Source organism: Ovis canadensis, chromosome 17, assembly GCF_042477335.2.
Source record: "Ovis canadensis isolate MfBH-ARS-UI-01 breed Bighorn chromosome 17, ARS-UI_OviCan_v2, whole genome shotgun sequence".
NCBI lineage: Eukaryota > Metazoa > Chordata > Mammalia > Artiodactyla > Bovidae > Ovis > Ovis canadensis.
In genome coordinates this window covers 28,834,420-28,859,142 of record NC_091261.1, presented here as the reverse complement: position 1 = coordinate 28,859,142, position 24,723 = coordinate 28,834,420, and the positions used below count along the sequence as shown (strand labels likewise).

The 24,723-nt window shown below is 36.2% G+C and overlaps 1 protein-coding gene across 21 annotated transcripts in view; it reads right to left on the bottom strand.

Moving 5' to 3' along the window:
• Positions 1 to 6,766: 6,766 nt before the first annotated feature.
• Positions 6,767 to 24,723, bottom strand: part of ELF2 (E74 like ETS transcription factor 2) — a 97,453-nt gene continuing 79,496 nt past the window's right edge. For 7 of the 21 annotated variants that reach the window (XM_069557067.1, XM_069557078.1, XM_069557077.1 and 4 more), the window contains 7 exons: positions 17,709 to 17,822; positions 15,932 to 16,105; positions 13,648 to 13,686; positions 13,164 to 13,250; positions 10,660 to 10,852; positions 8,954 to 9,304; positions 6,767 to 8,479 (listed from right to left, as the gene is read on the bottom strand). In XM_069557067.1, the coding sequence (XP_069413168.1) occupies positions 7,852 to 8,479; positions 8,954 to 9,304; positions 10,660 to 10,852; positions 13,164 to 13,250; positions 13,648 to 13,686; positions 15,932 to 16,105; positions 17,709 to 17,822 (1,586 nt within the window). In that variant the 3' untranslated portion in view covers positions 6,767 to 7,851. The remainder of the gene's footprint in view (positions 8,480 to 8,953; positions 9,305 to 10,659; positions 10,853 to 13,163; positions 13,251 to 13,647; positions 13,687 to 15,931; positions 16,106 to 17,708; positions 17,823 to 24,723) is intronic. The other 14 variants (XM_069557080.1, XM_069557070.1, XM_069557079.1 and 11 more) reach the window with 3 other exon arrangements.

Sequence of the window (24,723 nt, the reverse complement as noted above, 5' to 3'; positions counted from 1 at the left end):
GGTGGTAGGGATGACAGAGTAAAGCATAATGGTGTGTGTAACGTTTAAGTCCCTTATTTTTGGCTCTGAGCTTTGCATATGACTTAAAAACTGCTCCTGATTTAAAATGGAGCCTAGGGACTTCCCTGGTGATGCAGTGGCTAAGACTCTGCGCTCCCAGTGCAGGGTGCCCAGGTTCGACCCGATTAGGGAACTAGATCCCACATGCCACAGCTTAAGAAAGCTCCTGTATGTCACAAGGAAGGACCTGGCACAGCCAAATAAATATTTTAGAAAATAACTGGGCCTAAAAAGCCCAAATAAGCTGAGCAAAGTCCCAGTGGGACTAAATTCTAGAAAAGAAAATAAAAACACATGCTGATTGATTTCAATTGGAAAGGCATCCAAAAAATGTGCTTGAATAAGGAGCTCTGAACTTTTTTAAAATGACATGTATAAAAATACAGTACAGGCAGGCTTTTATCTAGGGTGGTTGGATACTGGAATGGCAAGAGGTCTGGAGCTGGGCTTATAAAAGCAAATTCTGCAGAAGGGCATGGGCTGTAAGTAAAAGGACTTAGCTGTGACCAGTGTGACAGTCCCTAGGGCCTCAATTTTCTCATCCAGAGTGTAGCAACACACCTACCTTGTCAATCTCAGATTTGTCAGATGTTTGTAAAACAATACTGTAAATTTTAGGTAAGTCATCGAGTAAAGATTTAAGGTTAAAGTTAGTGCTTAGGGCTCAAAGCGAAAAAGGCACTGTACCTGATGTCCTAGCGTATTCGTGTCCTAACAAGCCACTCTTAATCCTTCCATTTGAAAGGGCAGAGAGTGTTAATAGAAATTTAGACCCAAATAGGTGAGGGACTGTTGGAGTGGCAAGATTTTTTTCACCCCCGTTTCTCCAGACAGATGGAAGGTTGTAGGTTAGTGATTCAATTTCAGGAGAGGATGTCAACCCTACTCTGATTTGTAGAGTAGAAATACCTGCCTTTGAGAGATGAAACAACAGCCACAACTCCAGGACCTTTGTTCCACAGACCAGATGTCTGTGGAAAGCTCACCTCTAAGAAACTATTCATTAGGACGTAGTTGCATCCATTCATCTTGACAGAATGTTAGGAGAAGCCTTGCTGTTTCTAGGCTGCTACTGGTAGAGTCGGACACGACTGAGCGACTGAACTGAACTGGTAAACCAAGATGAAATCTCAGGATGAATTCCTGTTTGCTTTGGCTGCTGAGACATTCAAAACCAAACCTTACATTTGGATTTTAATTACTGTGTGACATTCTGTAGCATGTATTCCATTTCCTTTTGCTGTCCTGCTTTTTTCTTCATGTCATTGTCTTTCTTTCATCTGCTTATTTTTGTTGACTTTCATTTGTTTTTACAATATATAAACTATCAAGTTTTTTGTTTTTTTAATCTAAACCAGAGTCTAAACTGCCACATTGAGCAGATTCAGGCTTCTAGATGTAGACCACATTAAAATGCTGGAATATAATTGCAGAGTCCTGCATCACAGGGAGAAAACACCAGTCAGGAGAGATGACGGAAAGCTGGTTACGGGATACCCCTGACATCTCAGATTGGTAAACCTGAAGAGAACACCCAGCAAAATTCTGCAGCATTTTACTATTTAAGTTTGTGAGAGCAGGGATCACTGCATGGTGAGACAGACTTATTCAGACACTAAGCTTGTTCTACCCCAAGCCCTGCCGTTTTGTAGATGGGAGGGAAGAGGTTAAGGCCAGAGAAGTTCTGTCTCTAGGTCTGCCACTGATTAGCTGAACTGAAACTGAGTCAAGTTTTTCTGAACTTTAGTTTATTTACAATACAGGGAATAGACCAGGGAATCTCTTGGGTTTCTTAAAACCATTAAAACTGATTTACACTTCAAGACAATTTGAGTTAACTGCTGCCACTGCTCAAAAATATTTTTGAAACTTTTTGGAACAGTTTGGATATCCAGTTCTCTGAAGGTTTCGTTTTGCCAGGTATGGCAGTACCTACCTAGCTTAATTCACATCAGTTTCTTAATCTCAAGTGACTTCACTTTCTAAAATGAAAACCTTCCTTGGTAGGAAAATTTATCTCTTATTCTTGTCCTTGTGTTTGTCACTCAGTCGTGTCCGACTCTGTGCAACCCCATGGACTGTAGCCTGCTAGGCTCCTCTGTCCATGGGATTCTCCAGGCAAGAATCCTAGGGTGGGTTGCCATGCCCTTCTCTAGGGATCGAACCCAGGTCTCCTGAATTGCAGCCATCAGAGATTTACCATCTGTGTCCCTAGTTAAGTATGTTTAAAAATTTAGGTTCTGCTCCAAGAAGCAATTGAAAAGTATTTTTTCTAACGATGGTAGCATTCGTGGCACTTAATATATGGCTTTCTGAAAGTTAATTTCTTTTAAAGAACAAGGTACTGACGTAGTGTACTCTTTAAGTACATTTAAGTACACTCTAAGTATAGTCTTTCAAGAATTAAAAGAAATTCATCCTAGTTAGACGTTAAAATGTAAGAAAACAGCTTTAGAATCAATGAAATACAAAGTATATAATATCCTAAACTACCTTTTTCTGCTGAACATTTTAGAAAAGCTTAGATTAAGAGATGTCTAAATGTACAAGTTGTGACAGAGGTGCCCAAACCTGGCTGCACAATGAAATCACACTGAGATTTTTTTTTTTAATACCAATGCCTGGCTCCCCCTTCCACACATCATAATTTAAGTGATATGGGATGTGACATGGGCAATAGTATTTTAAAATCTTCCGAGGTGATTTCCAACATGCAGCAAAGTTACCAGTTTCAGTGAATTCATGTCCTACAACCCAAGTAATTTGCAGATTCTGTAGAACAGTTTAGTACCCACCTTTCATGCACTTATCATGTCATTAAAACCTTGTAAAATAAGATTTTAAGCATTTTGCATTAAATATTCATGTTTTTCTAAGTTCTCACTTGGAAGTTGTAATATATCATTTATTTATTAAGTCCTGAACCCAGAGCATTACTGCTGAAGTGCAGTGTTTAAAAAGATAGCTATAGGTACATAAAAAGTGAAGTACATATACGTCAAATCAAATACAGTGTACCCAAAGATATTGGGGGTTTGGTTCCAGACCACTACAATAAATAAGCACCTCAATAAAGCAAGCATCATGTGAATTTTTGGTGTCCCAGTGAACACAGAAGTGACATTTGCATGACATTAGTCTATTAAGTGCAATAATATGATCTCCAAAAAAAAGAAAACTATGTACCGTAATTCAAAAATACTTATATTAACTCTAGTCATCATCTAAGCCTTCAGTGACTTATTTTTTGCTAAAGGAGGAGGGTTTAAAATCTGAATACTATCAAAAAGGTGAAACTGAGCAAACGCTGTTGGAATACGGACGGTGACAGACACACGCTGACATCAGCGTTGCCACAGATCTTCCATCTGTAAAGCAGAGTATCTTCGAAGTGCAGCCTAGTGAAACGAAGTGTGCATGCGAGTCTCCCTGCTGCGCTTGTGTTTCAGAGGTTTCTGGTGTGATTCAGGAGGCAGGTCAGTGTACTTGCAAAGGTGGGGAAAGAGGGTCTTACTCTCACGAGGACTGGCCAAGCTCTAAGTGTGGAGGAGGATGATAAGGGAGGGACTGAAGGACAGGTGAACCGCAAGTATGGAGGACTTTGTACTATGAACAGTGAAAAGCCATGAAAAGGGAAGGGTTGCTGGAATGGCTGCGGAACCGAAGGTAGGGCTCCTCTGGCCTCCCCAAAGTGTGCTCTAAAATAGATCACGTATGTGATGTCCTCACATGAAGTAGACCAGGAGGCTTAAAGGACGGGATAGGTACTTTATAAGCCCAAATATTGTTATTGTTAAACCTGACTCATTTGCATACCGGGGTCAGAGTGGCTGATAATGAACCAGGTGCTGTGTCCCTTACGTTCTGGTTTCAGTCATCCCCCTAATGGAACTGCCTCTTTATTGTCACTGCATCAATTTTGGTGGCTTTTTCTTTGACCTGACTTGCTTGGCCCTCCCTGGTACACTTGATAGTGTTCCCACCATACCTTGAAATGTGACCTCATGTATCCTGTTGCCTTTCTGTGAACAATCCTTGATCACCACTTGCTGATTACTTTTCCTCTCCTAGCCCTTTATATACTTGATGTTTTTCAATCTTTTCTCAGAGTTCACTCAGAGTAGACTACCCCTCACCTTGAATGGCTTCCAAGCCTCTTTCAGAAATATTTTGCTGTCTGTCACCTTCACTTCAAATTCAGGTGGAGAGAGAGTGGTCCAGAGAGAAGCCATCAATGGCATGGCTCAACAAAGGTGCAGATACTGGAAATATTTGGGAAAATATATGTCAGTGGGTCTATAGCCTGGAGATGCCTAAAATAGGAGAGTCAAGAGAGTTAAGACCTGGGAATGTAGGCAGATGCCAGATCAAAGGACTTTGGGTTTTTTATCTTTTTAGCACAAGATGCACTGAAGAATTTAATGCAGTCACAACGAAGTTGATGAAAATACTCATTTTAGAAACTCAACTGGTAGCATGGAAAACAGTAGAGAGAGGCTTGAGACGACAAAGCAGTAAGGTAGGGAGGATGGGAAAGGAAGTTATTTAGAATGAACCGTCAATAGGACTTGGTGACAGATTGGATGCTGGAAGTCAAGTGTCTAGAATGGCCTTCAGGTTTCTTCTGGCAAGAGGAACTGGTTGCTGGTAGTGTCATTTATTGAGCTAAGAGGACAGATTTTAGAAGAGATTTCAATTGGACATTCAGGAAGAAATACCCAGTAGGAAATTAAACCCATCTTAAGACTAGCCTAAGACAATAGATTTGATAGTAAAAACCATATGCATGGATGAGATTATTGAACAGTTACATTCAAGCAAAACCATAATAGTAAATACAACTATTCTATAAAGGAAAAAACCCCATGGTTAAGTACCACCTTTAAATGGGAAAGCTGACCAGAAAACAAAAGTCAGGCAGGAAGTACACTACAAGAGTGGTATCACAGGAAAACAAAAGGGAGTTTTAAGAAGTAGGCCGATCACGTGGAAAAATGAAGTATCTGCTGGATTTGACTACTGGGTTCCTGGAGACCTCAGCGGGAACGTTTTCTAAGCCAGAATTAACTGCAAGCTTCTGAAGAATGACAGGCTATTGGAACAAAGAAACCAAGGAATTGTGAAAGGGGAGGAGGTATTGAGTACAAGGCAGGTGTTCAGACGGATGCTGGAATAAGGAGATGCTCTTACAGCAAGCGGTCCAGAAATGGAGTTCACAGCTCAGACCTCAATTTTCTCTATAAAGTATACTGGCCAGCTGGTAAGCAGGATGGTGGTCAAAGGCTGAAACTGCTGCTGGAAGATGACCCAAAGAATAAATGGGCTGACTGCTGATTCACTGTTCAAAAGCCTGGCCAGACTGCAAAATGTAGTGGCATCAAGTCATTGCTATGTGGTTTTGTTACAATGGACACAAAATGGAAATACAAATTATAATGATTAACAGAAGGGTTGCAATTAAAAACCATACCACTGACAGTTCCCATCAGAGGAAATAATCTCGTCATTACATACTGTCAACAAAATCGAGACCTTTAGGTGAACTCACTCTGCAAGAGACCCATAAAATGTTAAGGTAGAGTGGTAGAGGTGAGCAAGCAGCCTTGGCTTAGCCTAATGAAAACCGATTAGTAATACAGCATAGGTGGAAAAGAAATGCACATTTAAAATATGTCTCATTAGCTATCTTCCATGTGACTTCTTGGGCTTCCCTGGTGGCGCAGATGGTAAAGACTCTGTCTGCAATGCAGGAGACCTGAGTTCAATCCTTGGGTTGGGAAGATCTCCTGGAGAAGAAAATGGCAATGCACTCCACTATTCTTGCCTAGAAAACCCCATGGACAGAGGAGCCTGGCGGGCTATACAGTCCATGGTGTCGCAAGGAATTGGACACGACTGTATGACTAATGCTTTTTCATGTGACTTCTTTGCCCTAGAAGAATATTACGTGAGATATAACTCAAAAACTGAAACTGCTATGCAAGTTATGTGTCAAGGCATATGATACAGATTTTGAAACATGAAATATTTAGGAAATGTTTTAAGAGGAGGCAGAGTTTGAGATTAACCCCAAAAGGGATAAGAATCAATGAGTTTTTCTTTGAGATTTTATTAAAAAGTACCATCAAGTATGTTTATGGAAAAGATAAATGATTACAAAGGGAGCTGTTATAAAAATCTGTCAACCTAAGTAGTGTCTAACCAAATGCACAATTAAAGGCCACAAATATTAAGCATCAGTTTATTTAAATTTCTAAAAGATGTAAAAATAGACAACTTTTCTTTGTAGTAGAAAGAGCATTATTATATGGAGTTACAGGACCTAGTTTGGTGTAAAATGAGGTTCCTCTGGTCCCGCCAGTTTCTAAAAGGGCTAGAGTATTATGTGTTCTTCCTCACCCACTAAAGGTCTGATTGAGAAACAAATGGTCTGATTTGAAATATAAATTATTTAAGTGTGGCCAACACTAAAATAGTAAATTCATTAGGGTAAGTAGAACATTATAATAATTACATGACAGTAATTAGGAAGTGGAAACATGCAGGTTATTTGCCAAATATTAATGTAATGGAACAAAACAATTTCTTCACGCAGCAGTTGGGAAGGGAAAATAGGACTTCTATTACTTCTTAACTAAACCAACATGTTTATATATAGTAGCTTTTGAATATTGTTATAAATATCACCAGAGACCAAAACACAAGGTAAATTTCATTTCTATATTTCAGAAAACCTACTTGAATACACTTTGAAACAAGAGTACAACAAAATAGAATATACTTCAAATGTTGAATATACAAACTATTATAGTTCAAATCTGAACACTGGTACTTTCCCTCTTAAACTTCAACTAAAAAAAAAAAAGGAAGAAAGAAAACTCCAGGTATTAGAGTTACCTGACAAAAATCATGCTGAGCCTTAACTTCCGAGTGACAGCAGAACTGAAACGGGTATGTCTGCACAGATGCCAGGGCTGAGTGAGCGACAAACAGGCGTGTTACAGCAAAAGGCCAGAGCCAACTGTTAAATTTGTCCACAATTAAGAAACTGACAGACTTAAACTACCATATAAAATGTTACATGTAAATTCTATAACAATACTGTGCTAGGTACAAGATTTTTAAAATTTTTCTTTTAATAAAAAAGCTTTACACAAACAAGCCATTAGCTTATTTCAATAAAGAAAACCGAAAATTAGTCTAAGGCCTTTGTTTTAAATCAGCTTAAGCTATATGATTTAAAAAAAAAAAAAACGCACTAGATCTTTTTTGCTAACCTCTTTCTGAAGCTTTTGGATCCATTCTTCAATTCACATTCTAAAATACCTATATTAGCAGTTTTCACATAGCACCAGTTAAGTGAGTTCTGTGTGAACACAGTAATAATTGCTGGTATGCATATAAAATGCATCAAAAATTGCTATATGTAACGACAAGATCACCCATCCCAATCCCTCCCCACTGAAAACTGTGTAACCTCTTACAGTGGTAGTGTTCCAAGTCTTAGTGTAACTTGATATTGTAGTGAGCTGCTTGGTCCCTTTCAGTCCTTTTCCTTATTGGCGGGTTCAGTTGTTTCTACTGTAAGAGGCAGTTTTCTGTCAGCATCTCAATATGTAGTTCATTTCCCACTGAAACATGGGATAGGTAATTTATTTCCAGTAAGTTTGATTGTTTCTTAAATGCATTAGAAGTGTTTTAAAGTCTTCTGACTTCTGTCGATGACCCCCTTGCAAGCACTCGTATCAGGACCGGCACTAACACCCTAGCGTCCCCGGGAGCACTGCAGCTTCATTTCTCACACGCTACCAGTCCTTCCGTTTTCATTGTCACAGGAAGGGCAAGAGCTGAGGGCGCACTAACAACCACTACGTGGGTCACTGTCTTATTTCCATCTGCCGGTTTGTCTTCTTGTACCAGCTGCAAAGTTTTCACATCATGTTCCTGCTTTTTCGCCACTGCTTCTGATTTAACCTCTGGCCCTTTTATGACTGCGCTGATAACCCGGGGAGGAGTCTGGCCAGATGCCTGCTGAGGAGGCACTGATAGTCTCATCACAGGGGCCCCGTGAGCTATTGAAACGGGGGTAAGTGCTCTCACAGCCAGTGGGGTGCCCACAATGTTAATGCTTCCTGATCCAGTCAGATTCGACTTTGTCTGCAGTTGACACTGTGCAAGTTGCGTGGCTGGGATGGTAATAATTTTGGCAGGCTGCATGGTGATTTTGTCTCCATTTTCAGTAGAGGCTGGCATCACAGTAGGGATTGTCTGAATAACTACCTTTGGAGAGGCTGCTGTTGTCGGACTAGAGCTGGTTATTAACGGTGCACCTGCATTAACTGACTGAACTGCCACAGTCGAAATTTTCTGGCCCAACGATGTCATTACAACAGGTACTTGCATTGCCACACGAACTGTCCTGGTTGATTAAAAAAAATAACTTTGATTATATGCCATGCTCAATTATTAAATAGGTCTCTTTGAGAGAGAGAAAAAGATGAACGCAAATCCAGCATATGTAAAACTAGTGGGCCCAACTTTACAGATGTTCCGAAAAGCTCTGAAGTTTACAGCATGCAGTAACATGAGATGAATGTATTTTAAAAACATGAGATGAATATATTTAAACATAAGCTGAATATATTTATATATATATTTAAAAGCCTATATTAAATTCCATCTATAAAATCATAAAAATCAATTCAAGTAAGAAAAGACATCTACTTTAAGAAGAATATTTTAATTAGTACATTTAAAAATACCAAGCACTTTTCAAAGTCTTGACAAAGAGTCAGTTCTTAGAATGCAAATATTAAAAAAAGGAAAGTCCCAGTTTTGCCAAAGAGTTTTCTAAAAACTAAATACATGACAACTACTGGTTTCCCTCACTTACCTTGGGGCTGCTGTTGCTGATACAGATGTGGTAGTAGTGGGAGACCTGGGTGAAGTGTCATGACCAGGGGGAGTGATGTTCACAACTCTAGCTACACCCTTCTCTGCTCTGGAGCAGTTTAGAGGAGATGAGTTTTTCCCACCACGAACAGAAGTTGCTGCTTTTAAGAGACTTTCTGCAGACAATGATACTCGTTCTAATGATTTTTCATCCGTAGCTGCTGCTAAATCTTCACTACAGGTTTCACTTTTGTCATCATCTATGACCACTATGTTTTTGGGCATATCCTTGAACTGATATACAAGCCTCTGTCCTTCAACTTTTGCAAGGATACCCCTTTGGTAATAATATCTGTAAGGAAAAAGTATTAAATAAGTCAAGTATATTATGTTTGCCCCTCCACAATCCCCAAACAAAAATACCGTGAAGAGATGCTAACAGAAACACTGACTTACTCTAGTAAGAGGTAAGGTGGGACTCCATTCAAAAGGTAAGAATTTGAAGTAGCTATGAAATTAGAACTTGGTACCATATGTCCTATAACCTTGACATCTGTGAATTAGCTAAAAGCTCACTGTTTTTATTAAAGCAAGGCATTTAACCTAAATACAGAATATATTATTGTACAGTTGGCCCTCCATATCTATGAGTTCCTCATCCATGGATTTAACCAACCACAGATTGAAAATGCTCAAAGAGAAAAAATTTCCACAAGAGTTCCAAGCAGCAAACCTTGGATTTGCCATGTGATAGCAACTACTTAGATAGCATATATACTGTGTTAGGTATTATATCATCGACAGATGATGTAAAGTATATGGGGGATATAAGTGGGTTACAAGCAAACACTACCCCACTTTATATGAGGGATTTTGATCATGCATGAATTTCTCGTATCCAAGGAGGGTTCTGGAGCTATACCCCTCAGATACTACTAAGGGACAACTGGATTTTACAGATTCTGGTAACAATTTAGTTCTGATTTACTTAGGTTATAAAAGCAACTTGGTATTATGTGGAAAAATTGCCTAAACCATACTTAGTAAAAATGAATTTGTGGCATATGTGAATACTGTCACATAAACTATGTTCATTTACAGATTCCCTTAATTAGAATAAGCCGTGTACATTACAAAGTTACGTGGGTTCCTCAAACTGACAAAACTTAAAATTTTCGTATCACAATAAATCCATTATAACAAATTTGCAGGAACTAAAAAACAAATTCACAGTTTGGAAACTATATTATATTTGGGTTTAATTTTCTTAAAGGCACACATTTTCCACAAATGGATTTTCCAATAGTGTTCAAATTTTAGCCATCTAGACTAAACCTTTCTCTCAATCTGCCTCCAAACCCAAGAAGCTCCTCTAGAAAATCCACCCAAATTAAAATTAAAAGCTATAATAAGAGATTTTAAGAGCTTCTCTTTAAATATCAGGTTTCCCAGGTGGCTCAGTGGTAAAGAATCCACCTTACAGGAGACACAGGAGACCTGGTTTTGATCCCTGGGTCAGAAAGATCCCCTGGAGGAAGAAATGGCAACCTAATCCAATATTCTTGCCTGGAGAATTCCATGGACAGAGGAGCCTGGCAGGCTACAGTTCATGGGGTTGCAAAGAGTTAAGACACAACTGAGCACTCTCATGCACTTTAAGTATTAATAGACAGTATTAAGTATTAAGAGATAGGTAAGTGTTCTTACCTCAAAGCTCGTCCCATAGTTTCATAATTCATGTCTGGCTTGTTCTTATGCTTTCCCCAAAGCTTAGAGACAGCCTTTGAATCCACAAGCTTGAATATGCCTTTTTCTCTCTGAGTCCACTTAATGTATCGAGGACAAGTATTTTTGTCTTGAAGTAGATCTAAAAGAAACTCCCACAAATAGGTTGTGTTTCCTTTGAAAACAATTATAGACACTGATTAAAAATTCATCAACATAACTAAAAGCAAGTATTTACTTAAGCTGAATAAAAAAATCAATTTACTACTGGTAAAGAACAAATGTACTAAGAGTCTGCCATTAAATACTTGACTATATTATCAATCATTTGTACAGCGTCAAACTGTGTTGTCTAGTGAATAACAATTCAAGAAATAAATAACAGTTTTGAAACAATATAAACTATATCATAAGGCCATGCACAATTTTAAACAACAGAAAATAATGTTTGGGATCTCAGGAGTGAAAATAAAGTGGATTGGTAAGACATTAAGTCTTGGAAGATGGCTAAGATTTGCATACCAGAAGGAAAGGAAGGAATGTGGGTAGGTAAAATAAGGAACTTAGTCCCAAAAAGAAGAGAGCATCACTCTTTTCTTTTTTTGGAAGGGTGGGGAGGAGTAGTGGGCAGTGTTATGAGAAGACTAAAGACAGGCTGCTGTTTTTCTTTATTCCCTCCATAAACCTCTAGGTACGGTTTGTAAACTGATGAAAGAATAGAAGAGAGTCCTGAGAAGAAAATTAGAATACATATGCCACCACTGAGCCACTGGGTCATCTCTAGACTCCTGCTCACTAACCCTTTACTATCGTCAAAAATTCAGATCCAAGTTACAAGCTATATGAGAAGAACCTTGGGGTGGGGAGGCTTCCACTACTCAATCTAAACACTGATGCTCTTCCTCTAGCATTTCATTTTCATCCTGTAATTTCCCCGAAAATTCAATAAATCCATTAACCCATAGTTGGGCCCTGTGTGCATTCTCTTGACCTAAAAAAGATTAATCTTCAACTTTACAATGTTATTACATTTGTATCTCCAAAGCCCTATTACATCAGTGTCAATACCTAAAGACTCTCAGTGTTAAATCACAACTTTCAACTACATTAGTCTCAACTGAATCAAGAGGTGTAGCTGGGGATTTTTATTCTGTCTATGACCTGGAGATTATAAGAACTCATTCTAGAAGAAATTTTTGTACAACAGACAATACCTTGTACATAGTAGGGATCTGAATGCTCCTGTGTCTAATGAATTAGTTATAGTTAGACCCATTGACATTCTTCAGATTATCCTTAACAGTTTCACTCCAGTTATCATCCCTAAGTTAAAATGAACAATTCTATTTCTGGCTTTAAGGAAAACAGAATTCATAACAAGAAGCCTTCTTTATCAGACAAGGTATTCATGGAGCCTATGCAGACATCATAATCTTGTAGTAGACGGAAGCACTGACTGGATTTTTAATCCAGGTGTGACTGTAACGACTTTAATCTTCACACAACATATTGCCTCAGGTTTAATAATACAAAACAAATTTTAATGAAAGATGATTTTGACTGAAAATTTTTTTCTCATGGTAAACATAAGGTCTTTGAATATGAGATACCATTAATGATGGGAGTAATTATAAAAACAATAATAACTATATTTACAGTTCAAATTTCTAACACTTACTACTAATAAAGTTTTAAGGTTTTCAATACAAATTAAAAGATAAAATCTAAGATGTTAGGAATGTAAAACAACCAAAGACGGAGAAGAAAATAAAACTATCCTAAACTTGTCCCAAACTGAGTAACAGTTCCTAAGTAAATGGAGGTTTACAGAACTGATTTTTAAAAATCTAACCAAATTTCTTGGTAGATTTACTGACTTAATTTTTTTTATTAAAGACTTAATCCAACAAATTAAGAGAGCAGACAATGTAGAAGGCTTATTATTTTTTTTGCTTTTAACGAGAATATACAAATTCAATATACACATCAGTTTTTTTTTAAATACGTCAAATTTTTGTTTAGACATCCTACTGACATGACTGAAATGTGTTGGTTGGAAAAGTAAATTCACCTTGCTTCTATCAGTTAAGAAAGTATGTATCAGAAATGAAGTCTTAGTTTTGTAAACCTTCTCAAATGTAAGTGACTCCATTTGACTCTCCACGAGGATGGGTGTAAACATACACACATCATCCAAAACAACACAGGTATGCATCAGACTGCACTTAGGGCCTTTTCCAAATCCACATGCTTGCCCAGCTTCACTCCCTACAGTTTCTCTATGCCTACAGAATCTCACTGGGTGAGGACCAGGCAGAGATAAGTTTGAAAAAGCTCCCCATGTGATGCTCATACACCCTTGATTAAGAATTACAATCCAAGACAGCACTACCGTGCGTACTAGAAGTAATTTTCCTACAAATGTACTTGACTGGGGGGAAAAAAATATATCCATCTCGCCTACAAAACAGCCCTCCCCAAATTACCTTTTCCTTCTCTGGGTTTCTTCTTTATACCTAAGTCAGGAGACCCATTGGAAATTGGCGACTGCTGGGTCTTTGGTTTACGGCCAACTGAAAAAAGAACATATTGAAACCATACATGGAAAACAGGAAAAATAACAGAAACGTGATAGCAGGCTTTTTGGTAACACATTATTTATGAAACTAGACACTAATTTATGGATTAATATACTGTGTATATAAAAGCTGCTTTTAAAAGGAACATTAAAAGCACTTCTGCAATATAAATTACAGCGGTTCAGTCGCTCAGTCGTGTCTGACTCTGCGACCCCTCTTTGCGTTGATAGTAAAATCAATGTATATGGCAAGTCAGGTACTACTAACCTATTATTTACATGGTCACAGCCTCAATTTGCTAACCTTTTCCAATAATGTAGCAATGGAAACACATTCTAGTATAAACTTTTGTTTTCTGTTCTACAGAATTGTTAGAAAAAGCTTTACCTACCTATTGCAGAAGATCTGATAATCTGCGAAGCCCTTTGAGCTCAAATGAGGAAAAGTAAAAAATATTATTTTAAACACTCTCTACTGCTCTGAGCCAATCAATCCACCAGAATTTAAGCATAAATTTCCCCACCTCAGCGTGCAGGTATAAAGATTAAAAAGAAAAAAAAAATCTTCCAAGTAATTGCTTTATATGTCTAAGAAATGTTTGTCCCCTTTTGTTTCTCCTCACTCACTTCTGCCCTAAGCCACGCTCAGACAGTCCCACAGCCACAATGAATAGAAAAGCAAGAGCTACACTTCTCTACAGAAAGGAAGGAGTATTTCTGAAATGTGTTGTGTTCAACCCTCAGCACTGGAGGATGAACACTGGCAGGCAAGGGAAGTATCAAGAATGAGACTGGGAATAGTAAGTATAATATTACTAATTTGGTGATTGCCATACACCTGGGGTTTCTGATGTCTCTACTCTTCATTAACAAGGATTATCTAGAGCTACATTAAAATGCCCTAATGTATATTTGAAAAAGCATAGCTATCATAGTCTAGGATTTCATTATGGTAATTCTAAGCAATAAGAAGTATGTTTTGGCAAAAATTAAAACTAAGTTTACCACTATCCTATTTAAAAGTAGAGCTTAATTTCTTAATTTAAATACTATTTATATGTACAAAATATGCAGTCAGTAATAAGACCCAACATCTTCTCTGTCTCCTAAATTCAAGCACAAAAGCCCAACTCCTTAATAGAAAAGTTAGTCCCCAAAGGCTTGTTTTCTTATAAAGCAGCATGTCCCAAATCATGTTATTTGACAAATAGGTTATTCATCAGTAGGAAAAGGGTTCTACAGTCAAATTAACTTTCAGAACTGCACGTAATCATCTCTTGGAGATTTATAATGCACATTAGTATATTAAAAGCTCTAGAAATAAAAATAAGGCCCTACTATTAAAAATAACCTACCTAACTTTCTATGTCCCAAATGTCCTTAACCACAAATGAATAACTGGTAGTGTTATATGTAATTTTTAAACTGTCATTCATTAAGACCACCTATTTTCAAATACATAAGATTAGAATTAAATTGGCAAATTATTTTCTGGTTTATACCATACCACCATGTACACAGATCAACCTATTTATCTAGAGATCTTGGCTCCCTAAATACTCCCAGCTTTTCATAGTCTTTTCTCTCTTCATGTAAATCTAAAATTTTCTTAGGTATTTTGTAACAGTTTGCATAAGATACAACCAGCCAAAGGCTACAGTGGGCAGTGTGTAAACAGGGTTATTTACATGTATGCCTTTTGTTTAAACATTTACAGCGCAAAGTAATTCTTCCTTCTAAATTCTCTCATCCATGCCTTATCTCAAATACATATATAATCTATAAGAGAGAAGGCAACTGTGTTTTTCTCTGTTGTGTCCCTCACAGCAATGAGGCACAGACCTGTGAACATCATAGCAATCTGAAATACTGCTACCTAATAAATGATTAGATAATACCATTATTTCTAATACAACTTTCCCCCTTATTTTTTGCCTTTGATTTTATCCACCCCCGCCTCCCCCAATGTGCAGAAAGAGCAGAGAACAAAGCGGAATTAGGTGAGAATTTACACAGAATTTCACTTCTTTCAAGTTTTACCTTTGATTCAAACAGAAAGAACCCACTCAGGATGCTGGAGATGGACTGGGGCATTTCCCCAGGATCAGATGAACACAGGTTTCAGCAGGAGTCAAAGAGTAAGTGGAAATGCTCTTTACCCAATGGTGAGTTTAGTCCCCTGAGAATTCCCTACGGGCAATCTTGGTGTTTTAAGGCCAAAGATTGTGGGGAAGAAAATTGGGCTTTTTATTTTAATGTCCACAAAAGAGTAGGAAGATAAGGTTAGGAAAAACAGAGTCAAGAATATTTTTAAGTAACCAAGTGCCTAAAAGGATCAGAAAGTAGAAAGATGGGCAGCGACGCCCTGATCTTCCTTCTGTGTTGCTCAGTCGCCCAGTCCTGTCTGACTCTGCAACCCCATGGACCCCTTTGGTATATCAAGCTCTTACTATAATCTCATTTTGGGGCAACTACTTTTAGGGCTCAAATACAAACTCCCTTAGACACTATGAACATGTTAAAAGACACAATTAAAAATCTCAATTTTTTGAGAGTATCTAATCAGTATAACATTGATTATAAGCATAGCAAATATTTCCCATCTCTCTTGATGGAGAAAAAAGATACTAGAAAAAATTTCACCCAAATTCCCAGAAATTTGTAAATACACCCTACCTTTTTTCTTTTTCATTGGTTCATGGCTATCCGGTGATGTAGGAATAGGAGAGGTATCCATTGGTTCAGATTCTTCAGTTGACACCTCCACTACAGTTTCTGTAATGACATCTGGCCTCATAGCAGCATGGATAAATTCTGGAGTTGATACACAAGGAGGGACAAACACTTCCACTATAAAAAAAAGTTGAAAAATTTAAATTTCCCACCCCCATTAATGCCTCTTAGCATGGACAATTCAATTTTTAGCAAAGGTGAGGTTACTAAGAATTCATCAAAGCAGGGTAAGAACTTGAGGTTAATTTGTTGAATATACAATATGATCTAAAGTACGTTAAGTAAATAGATGCAAAGAAACTCGACCTGAAGGAAATGTTAATCTTCTGGGTAAAGGGGGAGATCATGAGAGTCAACCCCCTTGCTTCACACTTTAGATACTTTCAAGTTCATTGTAAAAGACTGTATCATTTTGACAATTGGGAAAACAGTTGAAAATAAAACAGTATAACAGTGAGTTAATAATTATTTTCCTTCTACTTACTCATCATTATTCTCTAACAAGGTAAAACATACACCTGGTATAACATTAAAATAATAGAAGCGTATTCAGTGAAAGCAGGCACTTATGGCTCTCTCTCTCTTTTTTAAAAATAACTTTTGGCCGCACCCCGAGGCATGTGGGATCTTAAGTTTGCCCACCAGGATCAAACCTGTACCTTCTGCACTGGAAGGCTGAGTCTTAACCTGAACCACCAGGGAAGTTCCTACAGTTCATTTTAAATATGAAAAGAAAACCTGCTCATTATAGCCAAATGAGTACCATCTTTCAATCTTTTATTTAACAGAACAGTCCCTAATATTTTGGGTCACTGAAATGCTGCATACATATTTTTAGTATTCTATTACATACAATAATGTTGCTCTGGCTTCCTTTCAATGTGCCTGAGTAACTAGGATATGACATTTCCATTTCCATTAATACACACTACTATGGATTAATACATACTACTATGGATTAATACATACTACTATGGATTAATACATACTACTATGGATTAATACATACTACTATGGATTAATACATACTACTATGGATTAATACATACTACTATGGATTAATACACTGACCAATAGGCACTAATGTTCTTCTCATATCCCTGAATAACACACAGGATTACTACTCTCATTAAAAAGTACAGTTGATCTTAGTATTTACTGTAAATCCCTAAAAGAAGGGTCAATCTTACCATATTAAGTCAAATTAACATTTGGACATTAAAATTAGGGACAAAAAGATTCTCAAAGGCAATCTGTAAAAAGAGACCAAAACCAATGGAAAACCTGAAGCCTGAAGGGAGTGTGAAGAGAGAGGTGGACACTGCCACCTCTCTCCTCCAGGGAGTAGTCCCAGAACTACTGCCCTTTATCACTGAAGGAAGGACTCGATGTGGCCACAGGTGGCAACAGCTTCCATGGGCCATTCTCCAGCCATGCTCTTAAGGTTTCATTCACCCAGAGTTAAGGAAATGAGACACAATAGCAGAAACAGCAATTTCACATTTATCTGTCTTCAGTGGGCACCTTCTGATTCAATTATTTTGAAAATTAAGTATTTAAAGCACTTAAGACTTGTGAACATTGACAGGTTACTGCTGTCATAGATATTTATGTACAACAGACTTTGAGAACAACAATTCCCTTGGATTAAAAAAATTTTTTGTTATTCTAGATACATGAAATGATATATCTTTAATATAAAAAAGAACCGTTCACATACCAGGACTTCTTGAATCTCTCAAGCAGGTAGGAGATTCCATATGAAGCAGGGCTTCAGCAGCTTCAATTGTCTTATCTGTACAGTGTGCATTACTGCTATGAACTGATGCTTCCACTGGAGGGAAAGTAAGTTCCACTCAATAAAAATGCATTGAACACATTACTGAACTAAATGTTCATGTTTAGTTCATAACTCTAAATAAGCCATTAATACATATTAGTCTATACAAATTACAGAAATAATTTAAAAACTAAAACAAACCTGCCATTTATAAAATGAATGTTGATTACAAAGCAACTATTGAGATTAATTAGAAATTTCTGAATCTTATCCAAAGGAAAACACAGACAGACTCTTGAAATTTGAACTCTGTATCAATTTTAGGCCAAAACTAACTTGGGGTGGGGGGGAGGATAGCTGTAGATTAACAATCCTATGAAGTCTATTGTAATTTTAACATATTGCTACTAAAATCGGGGATTAACACCTACCAGAATCGGTCAGAGACTCATATTTCTAAATTACTTTAATGAATTAGTTCAATTCTTACAAACCCTCCTGGTGAGTGCACCAGAGAACTTAGAAATTTTCTTCACAATTATCTGCTTTCTTCAAGATTTCACTGGCCTTTGCTGGGTCTCACCCAAAAAATTTAGAAAGACAAAAGAGAGTGCTCCTATCCACCCCCCCCCCCACCCAACCCCGGCCTTCATGAAGCCTTTCCTAATTCTGCCACTTTTTGTAACTTCTCTAACACTTACTTTATGCTTTGCTGATTAAATTATTTATGAAAAAGCTTTGGTTCTAGTTTCTGCCACTTATTTCTGTAACCTAAGGCCAGTAATTTAAATCCTTGTATGGCCCAGTTTCCTCTTTCACTAAATAGTAATATCACTTAACTCATACAGTTTTGAGAATTAAATGCAGTGATTTCCTTAAGAATTTAATAAATGGTGATACTTTCTTATCATTTCTGTGTGAGTATAAGCTCCATGAGATCAGGGAGGGCTAGCTCCGTGTCCGCCAGCTTTTGAGCCACATGGCATGGCATGCAGGATCCTAGTTCCCAGACCAGGAATCAAACCCATGCCACCTGCAGTGGGAGCATGGAGCCTTAACCACCGACTGCCAGGGAAGCCCAAGGGAGGCCTGTCTCAATCATCTTTATATCTGTTACAGTTCCTAACATAGACTCTTCATAGAGTAGGTATGTAAGTATTTCTTTTATTTATTAAAGTTAAGGACAACCTACAGACCTTACAGGAAAAGTAGCAATCCAAGCACAAAATCATTATCCTAATGATGTATTAATTTCACATCCTGATTTGAAATACTGAAATTCTACTTTGTAAGAGGTTCTGAAACACAAATATGTTTAATAGTTTCTAATTTGATAGATCTTTCTCAAGATGTCCTCTCAAGGACTAAAAGAAATATACAAATTTCATAAAACCATTATAAATTCACAAGTTCTATACACTAAAGATAACCATCTTTTAAAATTATTTCTAGTAAGCTTTTACTTGAAAAAGATTTTTTCATTTAGTTTCAAAATTCACCAAGTGCTAAGGCCTCAGCCTTAAACACCAGTCATTTGGAGAGCATTTATAAAAAATCCAGTGACTGCTTTACCACCTGTTGCACATCATCCACACTCTCAACCAAGGTACCGAGTCTCTCCAGTTGCTCTTTCCATTTATGGAAATCTGCTCAAAGCTAAACAGTTCCAGAGAGGCAGCCAAACCTCTAAGTAAATCTATCTTTAGGTGACCCTGCTTACTCTTATCTGCAGCTTCACTGAAGCAGAGGATTCAATCAGTCCTTCTAGCTCAACTTTAAGAAACTTACTATTAGTAAGTATAAAATGTATTACCACTCTCAAGTTGTTTTTTTTTTTTTTTTTTTCAAATTTCCTCCCTACAATACTCATGTGTATTAAAGAACCTTGGGAAGCAGTTTCAGGGTTTTAAAGTTTATTCTAAGAACTTCATTCTCTTTAAAGTCTGCTTGTGTTGCAATTTAGCTGTTGTCTGAGGTGCTATTAATAAACTACCCTGGGTAAACTAATTCCTTATGTAATTGTATTAAGGCACACCCTAAAACTCTACCATATTAAAGTTAGAGCTCTGAGTATTTGATAATAATACAGCAATAGAATCTTACCAGATATTTTAATGTTTTGTTATAAACAAAATTTCCCAACAGTTACATATTATACTGCCCCGAATTCCTACATAGCTTGAGGTATATTTTCAAAACCATGATTTCATGTTAGTTATATCAGTGAAAATTTCCTCGCTCTTATTTCCAACCTCAACCTCCCCTTTCTAAGTTCAAAATATTATTTCCCTAAAATATTGTACATGTACATAGTAAAGTAACGAGAAAACATACAAATTTAAGAAGAATATTAAAAATGCATAAATTCTCTATGAACGAATGATCAGATCTTATACTCTATGTACAGTCACTACCCTGTGCTACAAACCTGAGATACAAGTGTGGAAAGATCTCTGGCCTCATGAAGCTTATACAAATAGTTCAGAAAGTATCGAAAAGATAAACAGGAGTAAAATATTTCAAAACAAAGATGCAAAATAATTTGACAGTTTCCATGAATACTTAATCCATTTTGTTAAAAGAGAACACTATCTCCTTTTACTCTTTTGTTGACATAAGTCAACAAGTAGTTTTTGGTAACAGAAATTTAAGAAATATTTTTCCTATTCAAGTTTCCGTAATAACTGAAAACTTTTCAATACTATTTTATTCTTATCAGTAATTCAAATACAATTTGAATACAAATATAACTAAATAATAATTCAAATACAACTAAAATTCTGCACAATTCTTAAGGTAAATAAAACAGTGTTGTGCCATCAAAGTAAGCAAACTTACAAGTGACACCTAAGAATTATTATCTCTTACTTAAAACTTGATTTACTGGTGTTTTTCTAGGCCTATGTATTAAATTTATGGGAGTTTAAAAAAAAAACTCATTTAAAAAATAGAAACAATGAAGCAAAAAGTTATCTGACAGGCACATCAACTAGTTACCACTAGTAGTTAGGTTGCTGGTCAACATTCCTTGAAAAACTAACTGTATCAAATAAATTTCAAAACTATTTTAATCAATGTCAAAATTAAATTTGCTTATGCCCTCCTTTACTATTGGTAAGAGTCTTGTTCCATTTCTAGCTTTCTAATCAACTGGTGTTTGTATGGTAGACGATTCCAGACTCACTCAACAGCTGTTACTAAATACCAAACTTGGTAATTAAGTCTGACAAGAGACATACCTCTCAGCTTTGCAGAAGAGAATGCTGGCAATAGACCTAGCTCATAACAATGTTTTTAAAAGTCAAAAATAAAAATTAACAGCAGTTTGAGAGCCAAAGGAAAAAATTAGAAAACACTTCATTAGGTGATAGTGGTATTCTCCTACAAGACCATAAACTAGTATTTACAAGGCCATCACTCAGCTACCGCACCTGACTTACCACAGCTTATTCTCTGAAGTCCCAGGACTGTAACAGTAACAGATGAGTAAAGAACACAAATGAACACACTGAGAAGGAGAACAGGTAAAGGTCTCCATCTTTACACCTGTGCCCCTTTGACTTTCTACAGCTTGATTATAAGGTTAAGAACAGAAAGAGAATAAAATAATTTTCTAAAGTAGAGCTGTCTGATAACAAGAGCCACATGTAATTTTTAAATGTCCAGCAGCCAAATTGAGAAAAGTTAGTGGAAAGTGATATTAGTACTTTTCATTTAACCCAGTATATTCAAAAACATTGCCTTTTCAACATGTAAAAGAAATTTACATGGTCAAGAAGTTTTCTACTGTTTTAGTTTTTATGTTTGAATAAAATTGAAAATTTGGTTGATCCATCACATTTCAAACACTCAATCACCAAATAAGGCTAGTCACTATGGTACTGAAAGTGTAGACTAATTAAACTATAGTACAGCTATTTGAAAACATCTTTGGTCAAAGAATCTTTTTACACTCACAGAGAGGACCACAAAGAAGATTTCTCTTATGTAAGTCTCATGTTTAGATATTTATCCTATTTGAAATTAAAACTAAAAAATCTTCTACATTTTTTATAAAAAGTAACTTTTTCTTAAAAACAAAAATCTAAAGAGTAGCTTTAGTTCACATTTCTGCAAATCTTTTTAATACACAGTAGAAAACATTGGGGCTCTCATACTTGCTTCATTTCATCTGTTACATCCCAGCCATGTAGCCTCTAGAAAACTCCTGTGAACATTCGTAAAAGTGAAAAGGCACATGTCTTAGCGTTATCATGAAAATAACTTGATTGCACAGATTCCCCTGAAAGAGTCTGGGCAGACTCCCAGGAATTTCAGTTTTTAAGAACCACAGGTATAATTTAAAATCAAACATAATTAAAAACACCCAAATTCCATCCTCATATTTCTGTAAGTTTTAGCTTCTAAACATAAAATCAATGTGTGGACAAAAAATTATGATTCCATTTCCGTAAGTATAATAGTATTTTGTCAACTTACTTGCACATGGTTTTTTTTTTTTAACTTTTCAAAAATCAGAAACACTCTCCTGCCTGCCCCTTTCCACCAGTTAAATCTGTCCCTAAAGGAAATTGATGTTGAACTACCTGGAATGACTATTTACATATTGATAACTTACTCTTTAACTCAATTTTTTATGAATTTTAGTACTAATGCTGCAATGAATTCTAAAGAGTAATTTCTTAAACACATTTTCAAATAAATTTTTTAAAAATTAATGCCATTCTTCCAATTTTATTTCAACACAGGCCCTCATTTTTTCACTGCCTGCTAATTTTTTTTTCAAATTAATGATCTTTTCAAGGTTGATACTAGGTATTCCTGTTTATAATAAATTAGATTTTCAAGTTCAAATTTCATGATGAATTTTGACAAACTAGACAGATTTCTTCTGTCCGGGAAAATACTTAGGCTGCATTTCCAGAAAAATTTCCCCCTCCCCCCTTCCCTTCAATAGCTCAGTTAAAGCAGAACAATACTTTTGGTTAATCTATTTCTCAATTCTCTAATTCTCCACTTTCCCAATTTTCAATTTCTCAAAAAAAGATGAAAAAAGAAAAAAGTCAAGGAATGTATGTACATGATAAGGGAGAATATTTTAAACTCTTTGCAGTCTTAAAAAAACACAGACCACATGTACACAACATTTTTGCATAAATATTAAGGAATACTTATTTATCCTTACAGACTAAAAATGGGTCTATATTATTAAATAAACTATATCTTGTGTCTTATTCAACATACAGACACAACCTCAAGCTCCAGTTTGTTACAAAGATTGGTGAAAGAAGTTAACCTCGCCATTACATAATGACCTTAGACAAATTCACTCACATGGTGTAAATAAATCCAAGAAAATGAGAACCTTCACTTTCCATTAAATATATCTGAGCTGCCTATAGTTTTAGAGCTTTAAAAGTTAGTAGAGATCACCTAGTCAATCCTGTTCTCTTACAGAAAATGAAGCTTTAAAGAGCAGTTTAGTGACAGCTGGATGAAGATCCCTATCTCCTGACCTCAGGGTCAAGGCTCTTTCTCATGTATCATATTGCCAGTGAAAGTTTTTAATAAAGTATGTCAAGTCTTTACCACAAAGAAGTATTTTGTATGTTAAAATGAAAATTATTTTTAATAAACAAGTGTATTTATATTTACTTCATTCTTCATTCAAACACCTCTGACAACATAAACACTGATAACTAAAGCTGAAGTTGATAGCTAAAGTTGACAGTTAAGTCTCTAAAGGAGGAAAATAAAAGCAAAAACATATCCTCTAAAATCTTAACATATAATAGTAGTGGTAATTCTAAGTGCTTTGTACCTACTTAGAAACAACAGTTATGCTAACAATATTCAGTTTAAAGCTTATCTCCTCTAAAAGTTTTCCTTACTATCATTCTATTCTACACTTATCATAAACCCATATAGCAATCACTGTAATTAAATTTAACATTTATGTATTATATAGATTTTCACCCATCTCCTCAATTAGACTGTAAAGCTTTGTGAAGAATAATTCTAACACTTTATGACTTCGCTCAAGGGAATAAAAGTATCATTATGTCCATTTACAAATACAAACCCTTTTAACATTACTCTCCCAACATTATTGGAAACTGGCAGCAATAAAAGTTAGATCCATGATTCTTCATTTTCCAGGTCACGTTTCCTCCCCAACTTTTTCAATGAAAACCTTGGATAAACTAGCAAACCTGTCTCAAATTTCCTTCTAAAACAGTTTATAAAGGAATTTCAGATTACATGAACATGACTGAGGGAATATTTGAAAACAACTGTATTAAAATATATTCTTCACAGAACACTATTGTCACAAACTTCACTTGTAAAATTTGTATATACTTGTGAAATGCAGCAGAACTGGAAAACAGCATTTCACTTAAAAAAAAAAAATCTCGTCCAAAGAAGATACAACTTTTGTATTTTTAAAACTAGACTGTATGTATCCACTCCTAGCAAAATATCTACAGATCACATTCGGTTTTGATAATGCCAAAAGCTTATAAAAAGGATCTCTTGGCAAAATTAAGCCCTCTTATCTTCACAGTATTTTAAAAAATTCTAACTGCATGGACTATCCTAAAGTTCTCATAACCACTAGGAACGTTTCTGAAAAGGTACACGATCAACAAGACTGACCTAAACAAAAGTATTGTTAGTACCAATAATATAAAGCCAAAAATTCCATCCCTTAATTCAAACAGTATTATTAATAGACTGAACTTACACAAAGGGACCAAGTTTTCATTGTACTCTGCCCCTTTTTCACTAATATTTATGATCTTGCTCTAATTAGAAAATAACTGTCAAATGTGCTTTCATCACTACTCACTGTGATTTTTCTTTGGGGCTGTGCAGTGTTACATTTTAAAGATTAAGTTCTGTTAAATATACATTTATGATTTCTCCCAACCGAATTGAAACAGTTTCCCCAACC